This window comes from Fomitiporia mediterranea (genome assembly GCF_000271605.1).
Source record: "Fomitiporia mediterranea MF3/22 unplaced genomic scaffold FOMMEscaffold_3, whole genome shotgun sequence".
Taxonomy (NCBI): Eukaryota; Fungi; Basidiomycota; class Agaricomycetes; order Hymenochaetales; family Hymenochaetaceae; genus Fomitiporia; species Fomitiporia mediterranea.
In genome coordinates this window covers 1,890,001-1,915,256 of record NW_006760388.1, presented here as the reverse complement: position 1 = coordinate 1,915,256, position 25,256 = coordinate 1,890,001, and the positions used below count along the sequence as shown (strand labels likewise).

The window sequence follows — 25,256 nt, the reverse complement described above, 5'->3', positions numbered from 1 at the left end:
GTCGCGTCATCATCACATGACGATAGATAATGATAAATTGATAAACTAAATATATTCATATCTTAGCGTGACCATCTTTGATGTGTACCGAGCGTCGAGAACACTACGCGCTCAACAGTTTCTGATGGCCCATTTTCCCCCGTCGCAACATGATCAACAGTACACTACGGCTACAAATCACCTTTTCCTCCTTCATCCCTTTGCCGTCCATCACCTCCCAACTCCACCCATCCTCCTTCCTCATTTCCCCTCTTTTCGCTGCTGGCCGGCTTTCTTCATCCCGATCCTCTCCCTCAACACGGCTAGCATTAGTGCACCGAGGACGACGCGTGTATCAATATTATTTTGGACGTGGGTAGCATCATGGGAGTCATCACAGCGCCCTTCACAGCTACGGAGCGGCGCAGTCTCCAGTTGCAAATTCATAACGGCCCCTTCGATGCTGTGCGCCCACTACCATCTGATCACCTCATGCTCATATACTAACTTATATCACGTTTGCTAGGTCCCTGTCCACGACGCTCTTCTCTCTTCCACTCTTGGGCGACGGACGAAGCGAGATAAGCCAAAAGGCTCACAGGACAACCCTCCTCCCCCTCCTCCCTCTTCTCCCCCTCCGAAGGATATGGGCAGCAACAACAATCAAAGTAATGATTCAGGAGACGGAGGTATCAGTTCAACCATTCTCTCCTTTCTTCTGTTTACACTGTATGTACTTTTTAAGGTGCCGCGTGTACTATTACCTTCACCAAATCGGACAGTGATATTGTGACAAAGACAATTTACCATGTTACACAATATTGCAAAACAGAACCAACGACTTCCTCTTCTAATTTCGGTGGAATAGCAAGTGCTTCATGTAAGTATACTTCCAGCTCAATCCTAGGCATGAGTTTGACACAATAACAATTACTAGCAACCGGATCTACCCCTTCCTCGCCAACAACTGAAACACCCAGTATGAACATAATAGTCTCTTTGTTGAGCTTGCTATTGATTATTTCATTGTCTTCAGTACCAGACTCGTCTTCTTCCATTACAGGTAGTGTAGAGCCTGAAGGGTCTGGAGGCTCCTCTGCAATAATGACAAATTCTTCTGCTTTGAGCTCTAGCTCAGAAACACTTGCAAGGTAGCTCACTATATTCTAACTTCTTCACTGTTCAGGCCTCATCCTTTTTTTTTAAAATCTCTTCCTTTAGCCTCACATCTAGTCTAATCCCTCCATCACCACTTTCTGTGCCTACCTCGAGTTCCAGTACTGAAGCCGATGCCAATTCCCCTCCTGCCTCAACATCAACACCAGCTGCACGCGTTCAAAATACCAGCAAAGCAGGCCCAATCGCTGGCGGCGTCATAGGTGGTCTCATCCTCATCCTTCTCTTCATTCTTGGCACAATCCTCTTCCTCCGTCGAAGGCGACAAAAACGTACACCTGCATCTGCCGAATTCAGGGACCGATACATCCCGCGAAGTCACGTCGTTACACCTCTCGCGATGCAAGGATCCTCGGAATACTTAGACGACAGGGATCCCCCTGATGCTCCCCCTCCTCCGTTCACCCAAGGAGACTATTCGGACCCGTTGTTTGAGAAGATTGCTGAGACGAGACAGGCACATATGCAGTATGGGTTTACGAGGTGATTCAGTTGGTAGTGGAGATATGGTTCAATATCGGACTTCGTTCTATGCGTATGTATGCGTTTTCGCCATGTGTCACTCTCTAAGGAATCAGTCAAAACACCGCGCCGCGTATCGTTCTCGTCTATCATTATTCTTCGCCGCACGGATTGCTTTTTCTTTTTTGATTGTAATATGTACTATATGCCGGCCTCACCGCCATTCGACATTCGACCGCACTCGTTTGATGATTTGCCTTTCTCACCTGAATGAATGATTTCTGCGTCGCTCTTTGATATATTCGCCGGATCTCATGTTTGCTTGATTTCCCTTCTTCTCTTCGTGTAATTTGTATATATATTGCGTTAGATTTCGGATTCATCTATCGAGCTGTACCTTTACCGCACAGCTACCTTGGGGATCAACTCACTAGTGAATACTGTGCATCTGATTTGCTATACAGCATCACAGAGAAGCCACAACATCAACAGAGAAGCGTATAGCAAAGTGAACGGAGAACTCTTAGAAGCGCACAAAATCATAATATCAATCACGCACTTTCCCCCGACTTTGTTCGATTCTCAGCTCAATGCAAAAAAGACAATTCAGAAGCCAAAACATCATTGTAATTCGTTTCAAACAACTATTGACAAGGCGTGTGCAGAGGAACTACGTTAGTAATCATATCAATCGTTACTGAATTGAAAGAAGAAAGAAAGACCTAAAGCTATAGTGTGATTTGAAAGGTAAGGGAAACGGAAAAGCAATTGTGGTAAAAAGAATAATTTGAAAGTTGAAAGTGCACACACAGTAACGCATTGACGTACAATAATTGTTGATCAAGCCCAGCAGGAGAACTGAAAGAAGAGAAGTAAAGTAAAGTAAAGTAAAAAGAGAAGAAACAAGTGAAGGAAAGGAGAGTAGTTGAGTTGAAAAGCAAGAAACAAGAGCCATATGCGTAGAACGTAAAACAGAATAGCAAGTCGGAAAGCAAGGAAGCAAAAAAGAGAAGTAGTAGCAACAGCAGCACAGCGCACATATGCATCAACAATCAATCATCATAAGGTGGCACGGGCGCACACAACCGACCAGCCCAGCCTTACCAGCTCAAACCAGAGGGAGGAGAATCTATCTTCAACTACAACACAGTGGGAGAAAACGGCGGGAAATTCATACAGGCGGTGCGCCATGCATCGGATGTTGAATCCAATGAATGCATTAAGCGGTGGTGCATAGTGTGAGGACGCGGCGACTTGCGTCGGTCACTCAACTTCAGCTTTTAGCCCCATGAGGCCTTGAGGTTCGTTATTCATAGCACAGGCTTGCGGTTAAGTATTTCTTGGATGTCCGAGATGAGGCGCGTGGTGTCGACCAGCTGCGGTCCTCCAGGGAGCAGACCCAGGCGCTGCTTCGTCGTGTTCAGCATCTGAGAAACATTAGGCAGAACTCGTCCAACGTAAGGAGAAATTAGAGGGTCCTAGAATGGCGTTTGTCAGCATGATCCGGAAATAAAGCGTAGATAATAGCTTACGTTAGTGTTCAAAGTATTGGATGCACGCTGCAGCCACCAGAGGGAAGATTTGAACGCTTCTTCAACTGGTGAAGTCTCTCCGATGGCGGCTGCGAGCTAGAAACGGAGTCAATCAGATGACGTGCTGACAGTGACGAGAACTGAACATACACGATGCACAAGCGTGAGGATGACGGCTTGCGACAACGGACCCGGACCGCTTGATGGCATAATAATTTCCGGGTTGGATCGAGCCAGAAGCTCTCGGAGCTGTTTGAGGTCCTGCGTGCTCAGCACAGCGAGATAGGTGTCGTCCCATTCCTCCGTTTTCGGAGCAGGTGGTCCGACAGGTTGCGCTGCCAATTGCTGCACGACCTGCTGTGCACCGTGAGGTGGTCCAGGTAAGTTCGGCCCGTACCATTGGCTATGCATACCCGAGGGTGCAGAGGGAGGAGCCTGCTGGAATGAGGGCTGGTAGTTTGATGTGGAAGTCATTGGCGGGATGTTGGCTGAGCGGTGGTGCGACTGGCCCATGGGTGACTGCCCAGTAGGTAGATAGTTAGAGCTCGACGAACTGGGAGAGCTGTGGGGAGGCAATGAGGTTGAATGGCTCATTGAAGACATATTCATCGTCATGAATTTAATCTGCTCAGATAGAGAACGGATGGCTTGGTCCATGTCCCGGATCGTGGACTACGAAGTCGCGATTAATTCAAGAACTAGAAACCAATAATTAACACACACACCTCGTGACTCCGGAACGCTTCGCTCTGCCAATTGATGACGTCCTTCTTCAGGGACGACATCTCAGCATGAATTTCGCGTGCAAGGTCTGAGTGCATGGCAGATGTCTGGGCCTGATATGCCGGTAGCAAAGTCTTCGTGACAACATCTTTAACGTGACGTTCAATGACAGGCGTCAAGGAGCTGGACAGATTGCGTGCGATCTGGTTCGAAACCTCTGGTTTGATGAACATCTTCTCAATTTCAATAGGCATCGTCTACTAAAAGAGTAAGTATGCTGCCATGTACGGAGACAATTTATTTAGCACTCACTGCTCGGACGGATTCACTAACACCCTTTGAAAGCTGAGTATTGATAGCAGACTTGACCTCTGTCCTCGTGATATCCTCGAGCGACGGAAGGACGGAATTTTGTACCTCGCCCCTGACTGCAGTTTCTACAACGCGCGTAGTGTTCTTCGTCAACTCAGTGGAAATAAGTTTGAGAATCTTCTCTTGGCGGGTGAAGTCGGCAGCCTGTTCATTGGCCCGAGCTTCCTCAAGACGTTGTTCTAATTGAAAAGATGCATCAATAAGTAGCTAAATCAGAAAGGTGAATCATCCAAAATTGCTCACGTTGCTTGTCCAGCTCCTTAGCGATAAGACGGCCGATGCGGGTGTGCAAATTCTCCTCGACTCGACGAATCTCCTTTGAGAGGGCGTTTCCAAGAGGTGATTCGTTGAGAATGCCATTGTCGCTCGGTTTTTCCTTTTCCTTGCCCTTGTCTCTGCCACTGCTGCCACCGTTAGATTCTTCCCTGTCTTTCCATCCGACATTCTTGCCTTTCGGTCCCTTGCCCTTTACGTCTTGTGGTCGTATGTCCTCTTTATTTTGCTCCGATTCGATCTCCTCGGACGGTGGCGTCCTTAGCCTAATTGGAACTGAGGGGATTGGCTGCGAGAGAACTTGGGGAGGCTGAGGTACACGGGGCTGCTGAGCTGGTGCAGGTGGTGGCACCATCGTTGGGTTGAATGGTGGGAATTTCGCAGTGGTGGAAAGGAACGCGGCTTCGTACCACTCCTTTCGGATCAATACTTGATCGACACCGCTGCTATGCACTGAAAAAGCGACAAGTGCAAGTTCTCCCGGTGGGAGCTTAGCGGCAATGCAAGCTGCGTTTGCCTCGTCACCCGTAGGATCCGCGTCAGCGGTGAGAATGACAAAGTTCAGGGTTGGCTTCGGCCCAACGAACTCAATAAGCTGCTCAAAGTATCCGCCACGTATGAGCTCTTCACCGCCAGGTGATGGTGTCGACAGTTCGAAGCAGACTTTAAGAGCGATGAGACTGTCACGCTTGCTATTTGCGACCCAAAGAGTCTGAATGCGGCTATCGTAGGTAACGTGACCGAACATCTCCGAGTCCTCGGCACCATTATTGACGAACTTTACGGTGGAAAGAATGACATCGCCCATGACTGGGAGGAGCTGGAAGACAGTGCCATTCTTCCTGCCAATGACCACACCACCATCAAGGAAAGTGAGTGAAGACGGCGTGCCTTCACCAGGAATTTTCTGCGACCAGAAAGGCAGTTTATCAGGTATATTCCAGAGTGTTAGGACAGAGTCTTCTGATATCGTAGCGAGAGCTTGGTGCGGAATATCAAAATCAAACGAGATAAGAGGCTAAAGCACAAAGTCAACGGCAAATCTGAGTTGAAAAATATCAACACTTACCGAAGACACGCTGTAGGTCTGCGCAACGCGCGGCAAGTCAATCTGAGTAAAAGTTTGGCCGCGGAACACATTAGCAGCATCAGCTACGTTGAGCAAGTTGATGTTTGAGTCCGAGGCAACAGCTAGAGTGTCTGGGTCCTTTGGATGCCACTTGACAGAGTGCAAGGGCTCAAACTCGTTGTGGGGAACGATGCAGACGAGAACTTTTCCTCTAAATGACAACGTAAACAACTTCTTTAACATAGGATAATGAAGGTTACATACGGAACATCGTCTGTGATCACTTCAGGAAGTTCCCAGACCACGAACCCGCCATCCGAAGTGACGCCAGCTAGCCTGTTGTTGTAGACTGCCATGTCCGTCACTGAGATGGTGGGTCCAAAGACGGATGGCAATTGCAACAGCGTTCGGTCACCGCTTGACCTGCTGATTACTCGAACACGACCGCGGGTCATCGCATATGCAACCCAATGTGTTGCACCAATGGTTGTTCCGGGGAGGAACGTCGGATCAACTTTCACCAGAGCAATTGCGGTGGACTTGACATAGTCTCGAGATGCTTGCACGCTCTCTTGATTCTGAGAAACGTCGAAAACGATGTTTTGCGACTGAATCCTAAATTTACTGTTAGAACTACATTATCCCAGTGATTAAACTATTTCTTTTGCTTACGGAGAGTTAATAAACGTCTTATGCTTGGGTGCGCGAAGTCTGCTCTCCTGGTTACTCTTCCAGTTGCTCCGCACAGGTGAAGATTCTGTCCTCGCCTTCCCTACGAGACTCTGCATCATCGATCCGCTTGGAGACTCACGAGAACGATGCTGAGTCTGACTCTGGTGAGCATAAGACCGAGGTGGAGATCCACGGGGAGATCCTGGCATATGCTGTTGCTGCTTCGGTGCATACAAGGGCTTCTGCTGGAACTGCATCGGCTCAGACGGAACGGCTACCGACTCCGGACTGTACGAGTCAAGTCGATGCTGAGATGGCGCCGATGGCCCCTGGCTACTTCTTGTGAGCTGGTCCATGAGATTTTCCATAGACTTGCGCTTTGGGTCAGTGGGAGCGGACGTCCAGGGCTCTCCAAGCTCGTGACCCTCGTCTGGAACGGGTTTCTTCTTCACGGACGAAGAAGTTGTGGACGCAAGCGCATCAAACGGAGAAACGAAGTCGAACATGGATTTCCTGCTGGGAGACGGAGGCTGTTGTTGGGGTTGCTGTTGGAATTGCTGGGGCAAAGGTTGGGGCAGAGGGCCTTGTGGTAATTCGCGAGGAGTCTCTTGGCCGTATGGACTGTGGTATGCATCCGCTGGATGAGGACCATACGGCTGGGGCGGGTAAGGCACAGGCGCAGTTGACGGGTATGGTGCATTCCCCTGACCTTGGCTCATATCACCAACGCTCGAGAGATTTCTAATCGTAATGAAACGTGCAGCAAAAATTTATTGTGATGGTCAGAAATCCAGTATGTGAGATATAAAAAGCGGAGGATGATGGTTGAAAAGCAACGTAGGAGAGCGTAGAGACGCGCGTCATTGACAAATAGAGACTTACCCAGACATAAGTTGCTCCAGCAAAATCTTGCCCTGCGCCTCGCTGCCCGGGTGCATAAGCCTCGCACGCTGATCAATGGGTGGAGAGGGTGGATGGTGAGGAATTAGAGGCTGGCTGGGACCAGAAGTTGCGCTGACCGTTGCTCCATTGTTCGAACCGACAGTCGATCCGAGCAACGACAAAAGTGCACTCTGCCGGTCCGCAGGCGGCTGATTGTTCGCTGAACCATGCGACGAACCAGAAGCTGCGGTAACTGAAGAGACTGGAGTACCTGGACCCGAGTGATTCGCGGGTTGAGTGGGCGCCTGGTTGCGGAACGGATTGTTCATGTTTGCGGTCGCTGGAGGCGTCGTGTCCGACGATGCGGACTGGTTGTTGCTTATATTGCGAAAAAGAGAGTCAAGTGTCTTGGGTGGAGATGACGGTGGGGGCTCGCGGTAGGAATGAGTTGGCGAGAGTTGGGGCTGCGGGGGCGAAGACTGCAGCGGCAACTCCTGGGGAGGTGTCGCAGGACGGCCGGAGAATAAACTCATGACGTTGAAATTGGACCTATCCATCGATGGCGGTCGCGTCGACGATGGAGAGGAGCACGAGCGTAGGGAGGATGGTTATCGGGGGGAGATGAGGATGGGATGGATGAGCTGGAGTTTTGACGGGATCGAGGTATGTATCAAGAGTGAGACGAGCACGCCTTTGCAATGAGGCGGACGCGCTGCCAAAGTCTGATCTGCTCCTCAAACTTTCTTTCCACGAGAATAATGCCTTGCATCTCGGCAATCCTCTGCGTCCGTTACAAGCAAATTAGCAGTGGCGACAAATAACTAAATCTGAACACCAAATGTCCATTCTGTCATTTCTGTCATTGCCTGCAATCGCATGCGCAAAATTACAAAGTGGATACTTGTCCGAAAACATTTGAAGTGAAGCAGAAGCACTCTATTATTAAGCCTAGTCTGCCCCGATGGGAGCACGACTTTCCAATCTGGAACTTCGGGCGTCTAGAGTATCTACATCATCACCCACTCCAGGCAACTTGCCACTCGCCGAGGACTTGACCTACCGAACTAAAAGACATGCGTCATGGCTTCACACCATCTACTCTGCCGCAGTGGTCCAGGCCGTTTCGCTTCCCTGACGCATGCATCTGAAGTGCGTGTGTTTTCGCATAACCAAAATGAGCAATCCGAATAGGCCCAGAAAGTGCTGACAACGAAAAGAAATTGTTGTAATTAAAAACCCGTGTCCCAGCGGACCAACGGGAGCATCTACCGGCAGTGCATGCCCGTCCCATCGTGATTTACATCTGTCGACAAGAACGGATGATTTGAACCGTCTACGTTTGCATCGCCAAAGCTTGCCGGCGAAGGCCATGCATCTGTGAAAAACCAAAAAGAGGGGTATGCATTTATTCCGCTCGCCGAAATGGTGTTAAAGGAGTAACACGCATTTGCTGCATTGTGACATCGTGAACGTACGACACAGATATAATCGGCATTCCTTGACAGGATTTCCCCACTGGTTACCCCAACCGCTCTCTCGACGCGGTTTGTATCCTGGAAATGCACCAGAATGTCAGGAGAACCGCAAGAGGTGGACAGATAAAACGTAATAGAGCATCGTAGAGCGGTATTTCATTTCGGTGTCTGAGTAATGTAGCTCGCAGAAGCTGTCCAAATCCGACAGCAACCCAAATATAGATCGTACCCTTTCCAAGCTCTAGCCAAACACAAGATGACTAGAATCCTGAGGCTGATCCTGAGGAGTTACCAGTGAATTCAAAGCCGTTCTTGAAGATTCCAGACGACAGGCCGCAAAAGCAGGTTAGCACCCACTCCAGAGATCAAGTATCATTCCGTATTTAGCACAAAGCCGAGAAGAGACATCGCAGAAGCTGTTGACCCCAAGATAAGCTCCCGCAGAAGTGGCCGTATCTAGATGTGCCTGCAGGTGAGTCTCAGCCTTCCAAATGCTGCAAGTCTGTGGAGCTTACCTCGTTCCCGTAAATACACGGCAGGAGACACGAAGAATACGGGTGCTGAATGAGAATAGCGAATTCAAAGATTGGAAAGGGATGCTTTTTTGTGTGTAGAACGGTTGTGGAGTGAGAGTATTTTCGGAATGTAGGCGGATGCTAATGAAAAGTGAACAAGTGAACATTGTTCAGGCGAGACTGAATAACATACTACTTAAGAAAATTGATACTAGACATTGGTCTACTAGTCAAATAGACCAGGTATAGGGCGCCGAGTCACAATCCCCGCTTTACTAGAACCTGACGCTCTTCGCGGGATAGGAGGCAGCGGTACTCGTGAAATGTATTGGTTCCTGAGGAGGAATGTGTGTCCAACAGCCCTTCCCAGTCCAAAAGCCTGCTTCTCCGGTTAACTCATGTTGAAGCGGACCTATTTTTCTCACGGCACTCACCTACGGGTCATTCCACTTCTCTGTGAACCTTGTACGAGTTTATTGCCGCGGATAATCGACTTATATGCCTTCCAGTCGGGATACAGGAAGTCTAAACTTACAGCCAACCGAAAAGCACGAAGTGAGAGTCATCTTACGCAAGAAATGTCCCGCTACAGGGTCACATGCTCTGTCGTGCTTGGCTTGAAAGTTTAAGTCGTTTGGTTATTCCGGGACATCGACGATCTGTCAAGTAGATACCATGGTCTTCTATCACGCCCTTGAATTGGAGTCCTTGGTCAAGTTGTATAGCGAAGTTCCAATCGGATAAGATGCTTGCTTGCGATTCTTCCGCCGCGAGTAGTCGCTGGATCCAGCGGTCAGTCCAACAGCCGGGCTCGACTCCACCTGGTTCGACTGACCGGGGAGCAGCATGAGGAAGATAGCTCGACTCAGAACTCTAGCAGCTTTCGAAACATCGTGGTCTAAACTTCTTCTGTCCTGATGATGATCTGAAAGGTGTGCCATCTGCATGTAACTTACATGCCGTATAACGGGCACAATAGCCGTTTCTATCCGCCGCAGAAGTCGAAGTCCGTAGACATTCAATAAGCTATATAGCCTGAACAATTCAAACGCAGAACAAATGCAATCAGTGTGAAGGATGCCCCATAATGCCGTAGAAACCCACCTCCGCTGGTGTCCACATGCTCCCGCCTACTCTGATGATCATGAGGCATTTCAAAGGTTGGCGGTGGGACTGAATGGACAGTACGGCAAGATCATGATGCAGTAAATAGTTTTAGGCACGTTTGCTGCTCGGCATGAGATCTCTTAAAGTTGTCAACAACGCCAACTTTCTCCTCATTTGAATAAGAAGTAAGTTCAGACAAGCAAACTCCATCAGTATAAGGACATATCCGGGATGGAGGTCACCAAGATCTCTGTGTTAATATAGATTAGCGCGCGTAATAAGGCGGCAAAGTGAAACGACCCAAAGATAGCAGCAATTTCAAGTTATGCATCACGAGCTGCCTAGATAAACTGATAAGCCAAGGACATATCTGCACAAGCCTGATCTTGTCATATTGGTGTACATGGAGGCGGCTTTATCGGAGTGTTCAAGAAATACCGCAAGTGTTTGGAAAAGTGCGCATTTGTGGGAGCAACGGACCTCGACAATAGTGATTTGTAAGACGATAGTGACGAAGGAAACAAGAACTTTCACTAGCATCAGACCCGATTGGATCCCTTGACAGAATGGACAGGCGAAAGGAGGAGATTTGAGAGAAGCTGAAAGCCATCCCGATCCGAATCGCCGCGAGATGATGTCACGTGTTCCCATGATAGAATGCATATAAGCTCATCGTGGCTCCGGCCCTCTTCCCCAGATCAACCCACTCATATCAGCAAACCCTTCTATCGCAAGTTAATAGTAACCATGATTTCTGTGCGTCTTCAACCCCCCTCTTTCGGGCTCCTTTACACTTGGACTGACATTCCTTCACACAACAGAACGTCAACACGCCTGTTAACTACCACTGTGGTAACAAGGACTGCGGTTGCGGTCAAGAGTAAGTTATCCCATTCCTATAACTTAGACGCCCCAGGTCGTTGATGTGTCTCTGTCTGTCCAGATGCCAGTGTGCAGAGGGAGCTTGCGGATGCAAGAAGTAAACGGCAGTTCTGCTCCGTGGCCGATCCGTATCAATCTGCTAAATCATGTCTGGGAAGCTTGTAGGAGTATGGGTAGGACATTAATTGATTGATGTACAACAAATATGGGAAATTGAATTAAGCATGTGTCCATTGTGCCTTATATATGTTTGATCCCGTGTGAGAGATATTAAGTACAAGCAAAGCTGGCGCTTCTCGCCCCTCATCATGCATTACGCAGGTTCTCGCCTATACATTAGGAGGCATTAGAACACGTTAAGCTTTCCGCTTGCGATCATCGCACTCACTGATTTCCTGATATCGTTTCGCCCTGTATGAGTCTATCTTCTCTAGCTTCGATAGCATTGACAAACATTCGCTTCGCACTCTATCCCGTTCCGTTTCGATTCCAGGCTTATGACTAAGGTACTTCTCCAAGCGTAGTTTCTTATAATGGACCAGCATCTCTAGACACCCTGAAAACGTCATAAATATTCTGAACCATCTACGAACCGCCTTGCTGGATCACGTACATTTGCAGTCTGGTTCGACCTCTGAGAGCTCTTCAATCACTCCTATCTCGCGCTGTAGCAGTGTCTCATTACTACCTATGGGAGTTTTGTGAATATGCAGGTACGAAAGTAAATAGGAAATTGCTGACCGTCTCCGATAAGCCATCGATGATAAATCCATGAGCTCTGATCATACGGGTCAACATATAACGCCTGTTTGACCAACTCAAATTCTGATGTTTAGAGAACAATCAGTAAGACAAATGGGCACGGTTTAACGTCAACAAACCCTCTTCCTTGCTTTTCGCTTCATCTAGAAGTCCCTGTTCCCACATGGAAGTGAATACCTTGGATCTCTGGTGCCACGCGCTGAAGTTCGAGAAGTTGGCTTCGATCTTTTGCTTTGTGTATGCGAGCTCTGCGGATTCGGACCTCTTCACCGGCATGGACGCGAGTACATATCTACGATAAGCCCAAGCATGGACTATCAAAAGTGTATATTAGAAAGATACTGATTAAAACCAAGATATAAAGCTGATCATACAGTTTCGAGCATCGACATCCAGCATCTTCTCCACTGCGCGTAATTCCATCGCCCAGCTTGTCTTTTTCCATCCTAGCGAATCCTCAGCTGGACCATCAGGAATGTGTTCAAGGCACCAGCGTCGGTGATTCCAAATCCAATATACCTTGGGATATTGCCGCAAGAAGGACGTTACTAGTTCGAGATCCGTGATTAATATATCGCGGATATCGCTCGGTGTACTATGTTGTGTAGTTTATTCAGTCATTCAGCACGTCTCACTGTTAGAGGTATGCTTGCCACTGCGGGTCAACGAACACACCATTCGTGAATATGTCGCGACGGTAATTCCAAACTGTGTATAACTCGGGATTCGTGGTCAGCAGTCTCGTCGTCAGATTTAACGCATCGAGAGTCCAGTCCTTGGCCTTCTTCTGCAAGAACAGTCAAGCTCAATCATTGCCAAGCATACATGTTAGAAGATAGTATACCTTAGCAAGAACATCGTCGTCGAGCTTGAGATACGCTTCGAGCTTCGAGTGTTCCTTCAGTCTACGTGCTTCCAGAGCCTCGGCAGAATAACGAGTCCGTTTCACTCCGTGCTATTCAAGAATTTGGTTCGATTCCAAGTGCCTCTACAAGTTGACTCTTACCATTGTCTTTATAGTTGACCTCTGTACAGTGTCCAACAAATGAGTTAACAAGAAACAGTAGTACGCTTTTGGAGCCTTTGCTCGCATGAGATGACCAACAATTGGATTACATAATACGTGTCACTCTTGATCCTCGCGCGAGAAGCTAACTGTCTGTGTTGTGCAAGCTCAACGACGACTATGCCTTCGGTCGCTCTCCTAAAACCAACTTTAGACAATCTCAAGGCCAATGTCACGCTTACGCAGCCCGTACCTACTCCGCTCTCTCATCCTGAACTCCTTTCGCCTGGCGACCTGACAAGGGAGGAAGACCTTCTACGCAATCCTTCTTCGTTTCGTCATTGGTGGGCAGCAATCCAAGCAACAAAGGAGACTTGCTCAGCTTTGCAAAAGGCTGCGCCGACATCTGATATTGAACCCGATGTTGCCGCGCTTCTTGGCCCACTGGCGACTCCTGAAGCTCGCCTTAGTTTCCAACGGTTAACATACCTTTATGAAGCTGCTCTAGTGCAATTCCCTGGTTCTTTCAAACTATGGAAATCATATCTCCATCTCCGCATGTCCTATGTATTGGGAAAATTTGTACAAAAGAAACGAGCTGGTGGTAAGAAGAAACTTCCGGAGATGAAGGAAGCCTTGGAGGATGAAAAAGAAGACCTTGAGCAATGGGAAGGAGGCTTGGATGGTGTTGTGGGTTATGAGGAGTGGAAGTCGTTGGTTGCGACCTTCGAAAGAGCTCTTATGTGGCTACCAAACGTACGTTTTATTAACTCTGTTGTGGTCCGACGGATGCTGACATTGATGCATCTAGCTGCCCCGATTGTGGCTACTGTACCTCTCAATATTCTCGCATCCTATGTGTCCAGCAGCGTTTTCTCACAGCCATGCACGACATACGTATGATCGGGCATTGCGAACCCTACCTCCTTCTTTGCATCACCGAATCTGGGTGCGGTATCTTCTCTGGGCTGAAGCTAATGGCGGCTTAACATGTGTTGCTGTGTATCGCCGGTACCTGGCCGTGGATCCCAGCGTAACTGAGCGCTATGTTTCAATTCTCCTTTCGCCTTCAAATCCCTCGCCGAGGCCTCTAGAGGCCGCCAAGCTGCTCCTTGCGTTAGCCCGGAAAGCCGCGACGGGCGAGTATACCAGTCCTGAAGGAAAGAGTCCCTATCAGCTACTAGGAGAGTGGTTGGATGTGATCGAGCAATATCCCGAGGAAGTGGGTGTTAGCGTTGAACAAACTGTGACGAATGAGAAGGATAAAGAGAAAGCCGCTGCTGAAGCCGCTGAGGCAGAGAAAGCCAGTCAGGAACCAGCATCTGTGGACGGGCGCCTTATACGATTTGCTGGTCCTCCTGTTGCCGTAGGGAAGGACGGTAAAGAATTGCGCCCTTACGATGAGGATGAGGATCCGACGTCGTCACGAAGGCTCGATGTAGAGCGGATAATTCGTACAGATGGATTGGAGGTTTATAAGGACCAGGCAGGTCGTCTCTGGACAGGCCTTGCAACATATTGGATCAAACGGGGCGAGTTTGACCGCGCAAAAACCACTTTTGAAGCTGGCATGGCTGCCGCTCTGACTATTCGCGATTTCACGCAAATTTTCGATGCGTATGCTGAATTCTCGGAGTCGCTCGTCAGTGCGCTCATGGAAGCGCTTGCTGACCCCGACGAAGATGACGAAGATGATACGAAAGAGACTGAGAAGGAACTGGATGAACGAATGAAGGCGTTCGAGGAGCTCATGGATCGTAGGCCATTCCTCGTCAACGATGTGCTATTGAGGCGGAATCCCAACGATGTGCAGGAATGGGAGAAGCGTATAGCATTATGGGGAAATGATGACGAGAAGGTCAGCTTAATTCGCTCCCTTCACTATGCCGCATATTGATTCCAGTTTCTCTGTCTAGGTTGCCGAGATGTATACCACGGCTCTCTCAACTATCCATCCCAAAAAGGCTACCGCCAACCTGCACCGTCTGTTCATCAATTTCGCCAAGTTTTATGAGGAAGGTGGGACAACAGGCGAAGCTGAGAGGGATCTCGACAGCGCCCGCAAAATCCTGGAAAAGGCCACAAAAGTTAACTTTAGGACTGTCGAAGACCTCGCAGAGGTCTGGTGTGAATGGGCGGAAATGGAACTTCGACATGACAACTATGATGAAGCCATCCGTGTTATGCAGCGTGCGGCGGTAATTCCAAAAAACCCAAAGATTAGCTATCATGATCATGTACGTGGATTTAATTGGTCGCAGTTTCGCAGTTGCTAAATTCTCTTCCACTTTAGTCCCTACCCGTCCAGGCTCGACTGTTCAAATCCTTGAAGCTTTGGTCGTTCTACGTTGATTTGGAAGAATCAATAGGCACTGTTGACACTACCAAAGCCGCCTACGACAAAATCCTTGAATTGCGCATTGCCAACGCTCAGATCATTATTAACTATGCAGCTTTCCTTGAAGAGAACAAATACTACGAGGAGAGTTTCAAGGTCTACGAACGCGGAGTTGAGCTATTCACTTTCCCTGTCGCTTTTGAAATTTGGAACATTTATTTGTCAAAATTCGTCAAGCGATACGTACGTGAAAAGCTCTATTCTATGGTGCAAGGTTTTAATATGCAGTTTTATTCAGGGTGGGTCGAAGATTGAGCGTGCTCGCGACTTGTTTGAGCAAGCTTTGGAGCAATGCCCTCCTAAGTTCTGCAAGGCATTGTATTTTATGTACGGCAAGTTGGAAGAAGAGCATGGCTTGGCTAAACGGGCAATGAATATCTACGAACGTGCTACGCAAGCCGTCACCGACGAAGACAAGTTCGAGGTAATTTCGGATTTATGTAACCATCTATTACAAGTGCTAAAACACCGCTCGCAGATGTTTACTATCTACATCGCCAAAGCATCCGCGAACTTCGGTCTTCCCGCAACCCGTCCAATCTACGAACGCGCTCTTGAGGTGCTTCCAGACAAACAAACAGCACAAATGTGTCTCCGTTTCGCCCAACTCGAGCGCAAACTCGGTGAAATCGACCGCGCACGTGCAATTTACGCTCATGCGTCGCAATTCTGCGACCCACGTGTTCTCCCTGAGTTCTGGACAGAATGGTACAACTTTGAGATTGACACGGGTTCGGAGGACACCTTCCGGGAAATGTTGCGCATAAAACGTAGTGTGCAGGCTCAGTTCAATACCGAGGCGTCTTTCCTTGCTGCACAGACGATAGCTGCGCGCAAGGGCACGGCAGATCTCGCTGCAGAGGCAGAGGAGGCAGCCGATCCGATGGCGCAGGCAGAGAAGCAGGCGACTGGAGGAAAGGGTACTACTTTCGTGGCGGCTGCAAAGACGGCTGTACCGACGGAAAATGCGGGCGCGGATGGGGAGGACGTGCAGGCACAACAGCAAAACGAAGATGAGATTCGAATATCTGACGACGAGGACCTATAACTTACATATTAATGTGCACCTTGTAATCGGAGTCGTTTCCTTCGTCTTATTTGTCCTGTATTTGTCAGGGTGTTCATCTAGAATACCATTTGTCCACTTCAGCGGCACATAAATCCTCCCATTCAGCAACCCATTCGTCCGCTTCAAGAAATGGCTGAGAGACCCATTTCGTGAGTAATTGTCGTGATTCTTCGAATGGGATAGAATGACTTCGTAGTGCATCGACAATTTCGACGTGCATTTGCAACGAGCGATGGTAAGGCGGGACAAGGCTGGGTATTTTGGTAGCTTAAGCCTCATGTCAGTTTTGTTTTTAAAGAATGCGATGGCCTTAGACCGTACCAAACATTTCTAATGTCCAAGTACACCAAAGAGACTCAGAATGGACCCATGCCCAGCCCTTTACTTTGTGTGCCTCAAATAAGATCTCCTCAAGGTTATCTACTGCAGTATTCAATTTTGAGAATTGCTTTCTCTAATTTATACTTGGCTGTCAGTATTGTTGTTGTTCCGGTAACAATTGAACTTACCAGCTTTGTGATAACCGTATCCAAATCACTAATACATTTATCCATAATCTCAAGTCTTGGACCAACCAAACGCGAACGTGGTAGGGCATCTTTTGGGAGAAGTCGTAAAGCATTGCTATCTAGAGTTCAGCAGTGGAAGGTTTAATGAACGGGGAACTCGTACATACTCGAGGTCTGTTCGTGTATCAGTCAACAGCGTGGCTGCTTTGAGGCCATCGATCTTCACAAGGTCATCCCAGGTGCGCGTTATCGTACGGATTTCCTGGAGCAACGTGCGCACCTTGCGGTGGAATGTAGTTTCTGTGCTTCGGGATGGAGAGTTGGGAACACTCGTCTGCTGCCGCACCTGGACTGGTGACGAGGTAGGTGTCGAAGGTCCATTGAAGGAGGCGAGTCGTTTGCTCATGTGGACAAGTAATTTGTAGTTGACGGATCACCAACTAGAGTTCGTGAAGAGAAAAAGAGCGTCGATCGTAAAGGAGAGTGAATGCGCTCACGTGCAATGACGCGTGAAACTTCGTCTTTGACCGCGATGAGCACTGGCGACCATTTCTTCAGGACAGAGACGAATCTCGTCGCTGAAGAGGTAGGAACCCAGATAATTTCGTATATTTAATGGCTGATATCTGACTCGTTAACAAGGCACGCAAGCAGAAGGCAGAACGCACGAAACACTTGGGTGAACCTCTCGATCTTCCAGCAAAACCTCTGGACGTGCTAGTCACAGGCAACGATGTATGGATTGCACAGAGCGACGCTGTCATAAGACGGATAGATCTTGAGGTGGGACCATGTCGTGGCATATCAAGCTCGATTTCTCCTGATGCTAATGACAGTCAGGTGTAACTCGGCAAGTGTACAAGGGACATACAGCCCCTGTAACAACGATTACTCTATTCAATGACTCCGGCGATGCGAGCGCAGCTCCTTTACTTGTGTCTGGCTCTTGGGATAAGGTCAGGTCTTTCCGTCAACGTGATGACCTGTTCTGATCTTAGATGTACAGACGGTCAAAATCTGGGACACGCAAGTGTGTATCATGATTTTAGTGTATTCGCCGAAACTTCTAATACCTTTTCAGGATAAATCTGTTATATCGTCCACAGAAGCACACTCGGATTTCGTCAAACTCGTCAATGCCGTACCGGAACTAAAGATATTGATTACAAGCGGATCCGACAAAGTTGTGAGATTGTGGTAGGGCGAACAGGAACGGAGTTTTTCTTTTTTCATTCCATCTAATGCTGCTGAAACAGGGACTTAAGCAACGTTCGCAATCAAGAACCACTAAAAGTCATCGGAATCACCTCTGCACACACTCGACCTGTACAATGCGTCGCCATCGACGTCCGGTCCACAACTTCTGCCACGTTATATACAGCAGACACCATGGGCATTATCAAAGTCTGGGATCTGGATCGGACGTACGGCGAAACACCAAACTGTCGTGCGACCGAGAAGGAGGAATTGTGTATTCACCGAACGGGTGTGAACGATATGTGGTTCGGACGAGGTCAATTATGGACTGGTGCGTTGAATCTACTCTCTTGATTTGTGTGGAGCCTGTAGGGAAGAATTTCTGATGCTCACGACCGAAATCGTTCTGATTACCAGCCTCGTCCGATGACACCGTACTTCTTACGAATCGACCTTCTACTACCACCTCTTCCATTTCACAACCACCACCATCAAGCAAGCCTGTGCCTGCGATAACGCATCCCACTGCTGTGAAGGCAGTACTCCCGCTTTCACTCACACCCCTTGGAGAGCCACTCCTACTGACAGCTGCGGGCGACGTAATACGTCTGTACGATGTTAACGAACCAGGAACACCTGAACTTCTGAGCACGACGGACGCGCACTGGCTTGACGTTATCGCTTTGCGTCTCTGGATCCGTCGAAGAACTTCTGAGGATGGGAAAGTGACTGTTGAGCCGTGGATCGTCAGCTCCAGCCTAGACCAGACCCTGCGAAGATGGAGATTGGCAGGTAGGAGACTTCCTTTTACTTCCTTACCGACTGTGGATGAGATGCTAACAAAATTCCAGATCTCATTTCTCCACCTAAAGAGCTACCGAAACCAAAGGAGAAAGAACAGCTAAAACCTGCTCCAGAAAATCAGCTTACAGCTGAGGAAGAAGCTGAGCTTGCAGAGCTGATGAGCGATGATGACTGAAAATATTCCGACTCCGAGCGGGCGTGCAATATCACACCAAAATAACATTCTCCAGCGCGAAGCTAAAATAAAATGTATTGATCTGATGTATCATCAAAACCCAAAGCATACATAGTTGATAGCAAGATTAGTGATTATCCACGAATGATGACTTCAGAGCTTCGTTTGCGGGATTAGATATGATGAGGACTGCTTGATCTGTTTTGCTGCGGTCGTTATCATCTCGTCCACACTGAGGAAATAATGTTAGGCGAGCGACAAACTTGTACGTGAGTTAACTCACATCTCTTTTGCAGGTTTAATATCCTGCAGTAGGTGTTAGAATGATTGGCATATTAAAGTTGCCGAATGAATGAACTTACGTGAATATTTCCAGCTACTTTGCCCATCAACCCTGTCATGCATCAAAGCATCAGTATTAAGTTACATCAACAAGAAGATGATCCACGAACATGCTCTCCCAGGAAGAGACTTCTCTGGATGCTTCTCTAATTCTTCCTCGTGAGGAATCTTCCCCTGCGATGTAAATTCTTTGATTTCTGCTTGACGATTGTTCTCCCTATACACGCGGATCAGCTTAACTGGGGAAAACTGCAACAAAATGATTGGAGCAGTTGTGCTTACCAGTCTGCAACGTAGTCAGTCTTGCGGACTTGCAATGGACGACCGCTGTAAATAAGTGTCCTGGCAAAGTCATCATGGCCAGCAGAAACAATGAGGTCCTTGTGGATCTTTGGTGCACCAGCTTCGACGCTCGCAACAAATCGAGTGCCAACCCATACACCAGTAGCTCCATAGCTGGAAGGAAGTAAATTTACCGAGGTTGCTGAAATACATTATAATGGATGTCACTCACGCAAGTGAAGCAGCGAGCCCACGTCCATCCGCAATACCACCAGCAGCAACGACAAGCACCGGTTTACCAGTCAGTGGACTCTTATAATCCTTGCAAATATCCACGCAGGCTGGGATCAATACAGTGAATGGTGTGTCTCCGGTGTGTCCTCCTCCCTAAGCAAACCATCAATGGGGTGGTTATGCATAAGCCGTGGTGAAGTATAATTACCTCGCCTCCTTGTGCGCAAATGATATCAACACCTAATTTCAAATTAAAGTCAGATTGCCTTTCATCAAATCAAAATACATATCTGAAATGAAAAACCTTGTTCAAGCGCTTTCTTGACATGCTAGTTAAGAAAGCGGTCAGTGAAATCTTTTACGTTAGAGCTGTTCCAATACCTTTGGGTGTCCAACCATGCTGGAAACACGACGTCAGGTGGTGACAGAGAAGAAAGCTAATGTTGAACATACTTCATGACAGGAATCTTTGCAGAGTGAAGTTTATCGACCATCTCTTTTGGCGGAACACCAACGGCACAAACAAACACTGCAATCTTGTTCGCAATAAGCACATCCGTCAGCTCTGGTAGTTGACCTTTGGTGTAGTCATACTGTAAGTAGCCGAAATGAGTAAGTGACACGAAAATAGAAATTGAGTTGCGACGTACGTTCGTCTTCCGAGCGTTTCCGCCTACTTGCGGGATGAGAAGGTCAACGCCAAACGGTGCATTCTTGTCCTCAAGGTGCTCCTTAATTTCATCAATACTGCGTTGCAGATTTTTTGGCGTTTGGCCCAGTCCGCCGATTACACCAATTCCGCCTGCACCGCATTCGTAAGCGAGGTGTCCACTCAGTTAAGCGCAATTCAGTATTCACCTGCATTTGTGACAGCGGCTGCAAGCTTCGGTCCTGCTGCAACGTTCATACCTATTGAAATACCACAGGACCCGGTCAAAAGAAACCAAGAAAGTAATGTGTGGCGATGACCATACCAGCAAGCATGACGGGATGCTTGATGTTGAAAAGCTCCGTGAGCGGAGTCCTGAACACTTGAGGCGAGGATGGCATTGCAGGCAAGTTGATGAGAGAGGTAAACAGAGATGATGGTGGGAGTGAAAGACTGTCTGACCGAGCCGTCTGCAGCGTCGGGCAAGTTCAAGGCCGACCGAGGAGAATCATGTGCTCTTGTCGACTCTCGCGTGGGGATTGATCGACAAACACATGTAACGCGTCGTGGTCACGTGGCTGAAACGCATTGGCTTCCAATGTCGGGGTTTGCTTGTGCTCGATGGACACAAGAGAAAGTACTCTACAAGGTGCGGCGTTTTGCGTGTCTTGCAGCTTGTAAATCTATTTTGTGGACTGTTCGGAGCAGATTTTGTCACGCATCTCGTCGCACCTGATGTGACGGCGTAAATCCACATTGGGGGAGTTCTCAATAGTCAACTGAGCCGAGGGAGCGTTGTCATGGAACACGCGTCGTGCAAAAGTGGACAGCCTCCATTGCTCATTTTTAGTGAAAAGGCAATCCCGGTGAACCAACGCTGTGACGAACTTGTCGACAATAATGAGACTTGCATTTCGGTCCCCACAACACGCGACGCTGATCATCAACGATGACTTTTATTTCCGTGCAACTAGAGCTTATTGAGAAAAGAAGTCGATGTGCTTGATGTCATCGTTCGTCGGCTTACCATACTGGCATAAGAGTGAGGTGAAAGCGGTAGCAAGTCCGTGCCGTGAACAGAGACCACTCTGAAAGAGGCTAAACCGAAGATCTTGGGAATTCTTCTCTGCTGGTCTTGCTCCTTGGTTATATCTTCATGGCCTACCTTCGCCGCAGAAGTCAGATAACAAATCAAAAAGACTTTGGATCTAACTTGGTTTGATATTTTAAGAATCGCACTTTAATCGAGCGTAGGTAAAGTATTTTAATACTAACATCTTTGCATGTCCTTGATGTTGATCGCATCTCCAAGGAACGAATGGACGTTGCAGCTGAAAATCAGATGAGATGCGTCGCGGCCGTGGTCGGTTTTTATCTATCAGGAGCAAGCTGTACTCTTCAATTGCTTACGAATAGACTCTCCCGAGAAAAATAATGGAGAAAGAGAGGATACGTTGCATTTGGGGCACATTTGGGGCACGTCTGAGCTTCCCTTCCGGTTTCAGTGACCTTGCGACACGCTACTTTCCCGTGCCTCCGGTGTGGGCGGCTTAACAACGCTGCGTCCCAGAGGTGGTCACGCTGTTGACATGATCTTCTACGCCAGCGTCAGGGTCCATCGGATCGGAAGATTCCACCGACCTGAGAGAGAATGTCGGCACGGTGGTGCATGAAAATCTCTCAGATAATTAAGCGGCGTCCGGTATTCCTCCTTTCTGGTATACCCCGTATGATTGTTCCTTCGATTCCGCAAGAAGCAACTAAGTATTTCATAAGCTCAGAAAATACACTGCGCGGGATACCAGCCAAGAATTCCAAAGTTACTCTCATTCAAAAGGTGGACAAAGAAGAAGCGGATATGGCTCTTCTAGACGATGAATTATAGGTTCCCTTTCGGTCAGTGGAAGCCGTGCTTCCAGAACGCCGCCCAAAAAACGCGTATCGTAAGTATAAGCGAGGCGGAAAAAGGCGCTCGTTTCCCACGGATAGAATATAATATCGCGCCACAGCGCTCATCCCCTTTTATCTTCCTCAACCCTCATCTAGAGTCTGTGTTCGACCGTATCGCGGGAGCGTCCTCTCCTTACCCTCCATTCGTTTTATAAGTCTCGCCCTTGCTCGGCTTTCTATACCCTCAAGCACCCGCTTCACTCACCCAGCTCACGCGTCCTTCACATTTCCCTGATCTCCGACTCTGAAAAATGCGGTTGTTCTCGACGGTCCTCTTGGCTGCCGCTCTCGTAGCTGGCATAGTCGAAGCTACGCCAGCCCCAACTAAGACAAGCCCCCTTTTAGCCCGCGGTGGCGGCGGTGAAGGAGGTTACGGCTCCGGAGGCAGTTATGGCTCCGGTAGCGGTTATGGTTCTGGCAGTAGCAAAGGCTCTGGCAGTGGTTACGGCAGCGGCGGTGGCAGCAAGGGCTCGGGCTCCAGTAGCTGTGGAGAGAATGAGTTCTACTACCCTACCCGTAGCTGCTGTCTCCCGCATGGTGGTCCTTCCAAAGCTCCGACGCCACCCAAGGGTGTCGACTGCCCATCATGTGAGTGAGATTTACAAACACTTGTAAACTCTTCTAACGACTATCTTTTGCTGTGTTATAGCTTGGTACTTCGACCATAGTCAAGGCTGCTGTGTACCGCGTCACAAACCGACTAAGCCCGCGAGCCCGACTTGCAAGAGCGGTTGGTCCTGGCTCCCTGGTCTTCAATGCTGCTCGCCGCACCAGCCCACGCATCCTGCTCCCCCTACTCCATCTAAGAAACCCAAGTCTGGAGGCAATGGCGGCTACAAGGTCAAGCGCAACCGTGAGGACCAATGGGATGCGTCGTTCTGCCCGACTGGTTTGACGACGTGCCCGGTTGCCTCGCACGGCGTTCTCACTGGTGATTCTGAATGGTAAGTTATGAGATCTGCTTGTTATGGTACTCGAGCTAATAGTTGCCTTTAGTGTTGACACGACGTCTGACTTGACTTCCTGCGGTGGATGCGCTTCTCTCGGTCAGGGCACTGACTGCTCAAAGATTCCGAACGCATCCTGCTTGGGCGGTGTTTGCGTCGGTGAGTAACGGGTTGTCTATCATCCTATACAAGATTAGTCATTGATATGGATTTCCGCCCAACAGTCGACGCTTAAAGTCTCGTCATGGCTTGCTACATCTCTCGAATAATTTTATTGGCTCATTACGAACACGCTTTGGAACATCTGTTCCTTTACATACCAAATTCTGTGGACCTCATCCATTTAGACAAGCCTCGGCATTGTCGTACATTCGTTTCCTTCTCGGTCTCCTGCATTTATTGATGTGTTCCAGCTTTAATCTGACGTGGCTGTAAGGTAGTAGTTCTGACCTTGTTGGTATCATACTTGTTTCGTTTGGTTGTTACGAAGGTCAAGCTATCGTCGCCTCTGATCACTGATATTTACGGACATTCACATTCGGCTCTGCTAAAATATATTTTGTCTCTTCTCCATGTTGTTTTGCTTTGCAAAGACGCTTGGCTTTGAGGGGAAATACCCTTATCATGTTACCATGGACACTCTGTGAAGAGGGTCGAACTGCCGCGAATCAAACAACAAAAAAAGATTGACAGCGCGAATCAGAATCCCTGATTTGCATCACAGCCTTGTCTAATTTGGGAGGCCTCGGCTCAGGTCTGAGGGAATTACGTGTCGCGGGAATGCGTGGGTTATAATTACTGAAATAGGTAGCATTAATAGACCCAGCGGACAACTGATGCCGGAAGCAGCCGGTTTCTGATCCGAGCAGGCAGGACTTATTCAGACTTGTATACGTCACCATTTTTGCTCATGGCTCAGTGTCCAGTCGACCACTCTTCATCGTCCTCAAATGCTAAACCATCGTCAGAGTCGCTAAAATCAAACACTGATAAATGCCCAGTCGACCATTCTTCGCTCGTGCACTCGTCAGATACGGACTCATGTCCCGTTGACCACAACACACGTTCGACATGGGCTAGATTTTTCCCGGCTTCTCCTTCTCCCTCTTCCTCTTCAGGCTCAAACAAAAATGGTACCCCAGCAGCCATCACTGGCACTACCTCTCTACCGACCTCACGCGAAGTCTCCACCATCCCGCGCGCAGACGAACAAGGCGCGAACTGGGTGTACCCCTCCGAAGCGCAGTTCTTCGCTGCGATGGCACGAAAGAACCATACGCCGCGTGCAGAAGATATGGGTGTTATCGTGCCGATTCATAATGCTGTGAATGAGCGTGCGTGGGGAGAGGTGCTTGGATGGGAAAGGGGTTGGGGAGGGGAGAGGTGTGGGGGTGTGAGGCTTGTGAGTTTTAAAGGGAGGCCGAAGGATAGGACGCCTAGGGCGTGGATGAAGACGCTCTTAGGGTAAGTATCTTATCTGTTATTATTTTACATCTTCATCTCATTTTGATTAATTCTGTCTTTTCACTTGTTTTGCCGTGCAGGTACCAAGCACCATTTGACAGACACGACTGGGTCGTCGACCGATGCGGCACACGTGTACGCTATGTGATTGATTTTTATACGGGCAAGTCGCCTCTTGCTGGGAACCTTGCGTTTTACCTTGACGTACGACCTGCTTTGGACGATTGGGGAACTGTGAAGATGCGTGCGACGCGATTCTGGGAACGGTGGGTTGGTCCGATGCCTTGGTCGAGTGCGGCGCCGAACGGCCCAGGCCAGACGCGGTAGATTGGAACATGAGAGATGTTAT

General features: G+C 48.6%; 10 protein-coding genes across 10 annotated transcripts; 4 read left to right on the top strand and 6 right to left on the bottom strand.

The window, feature by feature from the left end:
• Positions 1 to 177: 177 nt before the first annotated feature.
• On the top strand, positions 178 to 2,020 carry FOMMEDRAFT_17979 (uncharacterized protein). The gene is made up of 6 exons (XM_007263831.1): positions 178 to 444; positions 506 to 668; positions 725 to 859; positions 917 to 958; positions 1,016 to 1,130; positions 1,201 to 2,020. The coding sequence occupies exons 1-6, from the start codon at positions 364 to 366 to the stop codon at positions 1,640 to 1,642; spliced, it is 978 nt and encodes a 325-aa protein (XP_007263893.1). The 5' UTR covers positions 178 to 363; the 3' UTR covers positions 1,643 to 2,020.
• A 907-nt stretch (positions 2,021 to 2,927) lies between these two features.
• Positions 2,928 to 6,977, bottom strand: FOMMEDRAFT_153084 (uncharacterized protein; the record flags this gene model as incomplete). The annotated part of the gene is made up of 9 exons (XM_007263830.1): positions 2,928 to 3,095; positions 3,150 to 3,245; positions 3,300 to 3,821; positions 3,875 to 4,129; positions 4,185 to 4,423; positions 4,488 to 5,535; positions 5,587 to 5,797; positions 5,851 to 6,201; positions 6,259 to 6,977. 9 exons carry the CDS (start codon positions 6,975 to 6,977, stop codon positions 2,928 to 2,930), a joined length of 3,609 nt encoding a protein of 1,202 aa, XP_007263892.1.
• A 159-nt stretch (positions 6,978 to 7,136) lies between these two features.
• Positions 7,137 to 7,697, bottom strand: FOMMEDRAFT_153083 (uncharacterized protein; the record flags this gene model as incomplete). Its single annotated transcript, XM_007263829.1, has 1 exon — positions 7,137 to 7,697. The coding sequence occupies one exon, from the start codon at positions 7,695 to 7,697 to the stop codon at positions 7,137 to 7,139; it is 561 nt and encodes a 186-aa protein (XP_007263891.1).
• Positions 7,698 to 8,218: 521 nt separating this feature from the next.
• Positions 8,219 to 8,725, bottom strand: FOMMEDRAFT_166092 (uncharacterized protein; the record flags this gene model as incomplete). Its single annotated transcript, XM_007263828.1, has 2 exons — positions 8,394 to 8,725; positions 8,219 to 8,343 (listed from the first exon to the last, which is right to left on the bottom strand). The coding sequence occupies exons 1-2, from the start codon at positions 8,509 to 8,511 to the stop codon at positions 8,219 to 8,221; spliced, it is 243 nt and encodes an 80-aa protein (XP_007263890.1). The 5' UTR covers positions 8,512 to 8,725.
• Positions 8,726 to 10,086: 1,361 nt separating this feature from the next.
• Positions 10,087 to 10,922, bottom strand: FOMMEDRAFT_139101 (uncharacterized protein). Its single transcript, XM_007263827.1, has 2 exons — positions 10,235 to 10,922; positions 10,087 to 10,165 (listed from the first exon to the last, which is right to left on the bottom strand). The coding sequence occupies exon 1, from the start codon at positions 10,898 to 10,900 to the stop codon at positions 10,568 to 10,570; it is 333 nt and encodes a 110-aa protein (XP_007263889.1). The 5' UTR covers positions 10,901 to 10,922; the 3' UTR covers positions 10,087 to 10,165; positions 10,235 to 10,567.
• Positions 10,923 to 11,335: 413 nt separating this feature from the next.
• Positions 11,336 to 12,899, bottom strand: FOMMEDRAFT_145173 (rab-protein geranylgeranyltransferase). Its single transcript, XM_007263826.1, has 9 exons — positions 12,888 to 12,899; positions 12,726 to 12,836; positions 12,535 to 12,668; positions 12,256 to 12,476; positions 12,001 to 12,195; positions 11,861 to 11,944; positions 11,733 to 11,807; positions 11,508 to 11,675; positions 11,336 to 11,448 (listed from the first exon to the last, which is right to left on the bottom strand). Exons 1-9 carry the CDS (start codon positions 12,888 to 12,890, stop codon positions 11,426 to 11,428), a joined length of 1,014 nt encoding a protein of 337 aa, XP_007263888.1. The 5' UTR covers positions 12,891 to 12,899; the 3' UTR covers positions 11,336 to 11,425.
• Positions 12,900 to 13,067: 168 nt separating this feature from the next.
• Positions 13,068 to 16,774, top strand: FOMMEDRAFT_118992 (spliceosome complex protein; the record flags this gene model as incomplete). Its single annotated transcript, XM_007263825.1, has 7 exons — positions 13,068 to 13,643; positions 13,699 to 14,745; positions 14,804 to 15,124; positions 15,181 to 15,468; positions 15,524 to 15,709; positions 15,764 to 16,621; positions 16,676 to 16,774. 6 exons carry the CDS (start codon positions 13,068 to 13,070, stop codon positions 16,331 to 16,333), a joined length of 2,988 nt encoding a protein of 995 aa, XP_007263887.1. The 3' UTR covers positions 16,334 to 16,621; positions 16,676 to 16,774.
• Positions 16,775 to 17,406: 632 nt separating this feature from the next.
• FOMMEDRAFT_118991 (2-nitropropane dioxygenase) lies at positions 17,407 to 21,008 on the bottom strand. Its single transcript, XM_007263824.1, has 20 exons — positions 20,872 to 21,008; positions 20,756 to 20,806; positions 20,548 to 20,699; positions 20,351 to 20,490; positions 20,279 to 20,297; positions 20,202 to 20,226; positions 20,106 to 20,137; positions 19,896 to 20,050; positions 19,664 to 19,837; positions 19,492 to 19,598; positions 19,402 to 19,433; positions 19,323 to 19,345; positions 18,912 to 19,271; positions 18,478 to 18,852; positions 18,120 to 18,391; positions 17,945 to 18,060; positions 17,870 to 17,893; positions 17,700 to 17,819; positions 17,506 to 17,646; positions 17,407 to 17,449 (listed from the first exon to the last, which is right to left on the bottom strand). Exons 1-13 carry the CDS (start codon positions 20,945 to 20,947, stop codon positions 19,193 to 19,195), a joined length of 1,065 nt encoding a protein of 354 aa, XP_007263886.1. The 5' UTR covers positions 20,948 to 21,008; the 3' UTR covers positions 17,407 to 17,449; positions 17,506 to 17,646; positions 17,700 to 17,819; positions 17,870 to 17,893; positions 17,945 to 18,060; positions 18,120 to 18,391; positions 18,478 to 18,852; positions 18,912 to 19,192.
• Positions 21,009 to 22,704: 1,696 nt separating this feature from the next.
• On the top strand, positions 22,705 to 24,367 carry FOMMEDRAFT_145169 (uncharacterized protein). Its single transcript, XM_007263823.1, has 4 exons — positions 22,705 to 23,084; positions 23,146 to 23,440; positions 23,493 to 23,602; positions 23,880 to 24,367. Exons 1-4 carry the CDS (start codon positions 22,748 to 22,750, stop codon positions 23,960 to 23,962), a joined length of 825 nt encoding a protein of 274 aa, XP_007263885.1. The 5' UTR covers positions 22,705 to 22,747; the 3' UTR covers positions 23,963 to 24,367.
• Positions 24,354 to 25,234, top strand: FOMMEDRAFT_79763 (cytochrome c and c1 heme-lyase; the record flags this gene model as incomplete). The annotated part of the gene is made up of 2 exons (XM_007263822.1): positions 24,354 to 24,907; positions 24,988 to 25,234. 2 exons carry the CDS (start codon positions 24,354 to 24,356, stop codon positions 25,232 to 25,234), a joined length of 801 nt encoding a protein of 266 aa, XP_007263884.1.
• Between the last annotated feature and the right edge of the window lie 22 nt (positions 25,235 to 25,256).

Excerpts from the sequence above, each read along its gene's own strand:
- FOMMEDRAFT_17979 (XM_007263831.1), top strand. The coding sequence starts at position 364 with ATGGGAGTCATCACAGCGCCCTTCACAGCTACGGAGCGGCGCAGTCTC. Across the intron at positions 669-724 it reads TAATGATTCAGGAGACGGAG|GTGCCGCGTGTACTATTACC; the intron begins GTATCAGTTCAA and ends GTACTTTTTAAG. Across the intron at positions 959-1,015 it reads GCCAACAACTGAAACACCCA|TACCAGACTCGTCTTCTTCC; the intron begins GTATGAACATAA and ends CATTGTCTTCAG.
- FOMMEDRAFT_139101 (XM_007263827.1), bottom strand. The coding sequence starts at position 10,900 with ATGCATTCTATCATGGGAACACGTGACATCATCTCGCGGCGATTCGGA.
- FOMMEDRAFT_145173 (XM_007263826.1), bottom strand. Across the intron at positions 11,945-12,000 it reads AGCGAAAAGCAAGGAAGAGG|AATTTGAGTTGGTCAAACAG; the intron begins GTTTGTTGACGT and ends TCTAAACATCAG. Across the intron at positions 11,808-11,860 it reads TCGATGGCTTATCGGAGACG|GTAGTAATGAGACACTGCTA; the intron begins GTCAGCAATTTC and ends AAACTCCCATAG.
- FOMMEDRAFT_118991 (XM_007263824.1), bottom strand. The coding sequence starts at position 20,947 with ATGCCATCCTCGCCTCAAGTGTTCAGGACTCCGCTCACGGAGCTTTTC. Across the intron at positions 20,807-20,871 it reads GCATCCCGTCATGCTTGCTG|GTATGAACGTTGCAGCAGGA; the intron begins GTATGGTCATCG and ends GTATTTCAATAG. Across the intron at positions 20,491-20,547 it reads GAAACGCTCGGAAGACGAAC|TATGACTACACCAAAGGTCA; the intron begins GTACGTCGCAAC and ends GGCTACTTACAG.
- FOMMEDRAFT_145169 (XM_007263823.1), top strand. The coding sequence starts at position 22,748 with ATGCGGTTGTTCTCGACGGTCCTCTTGGCTGCCGCTCTCGTAGCTGGC. Across the intron at positions 23,085-23,145 it reads GGGTGTCGACTGCCCATCAT|CTTGGTACTTCGACCATAGT; the intron begins GTGAGTGAGATT and ends GCTGTGTTATAG. Across the intron at positions 23,441-23,492 it reads CTCACTGGTGATTCTGAATG|TGTTGACACGACGTCTGACT; the intron begins GTAAGTTATGAG and ends AGTTGCCTTTAG.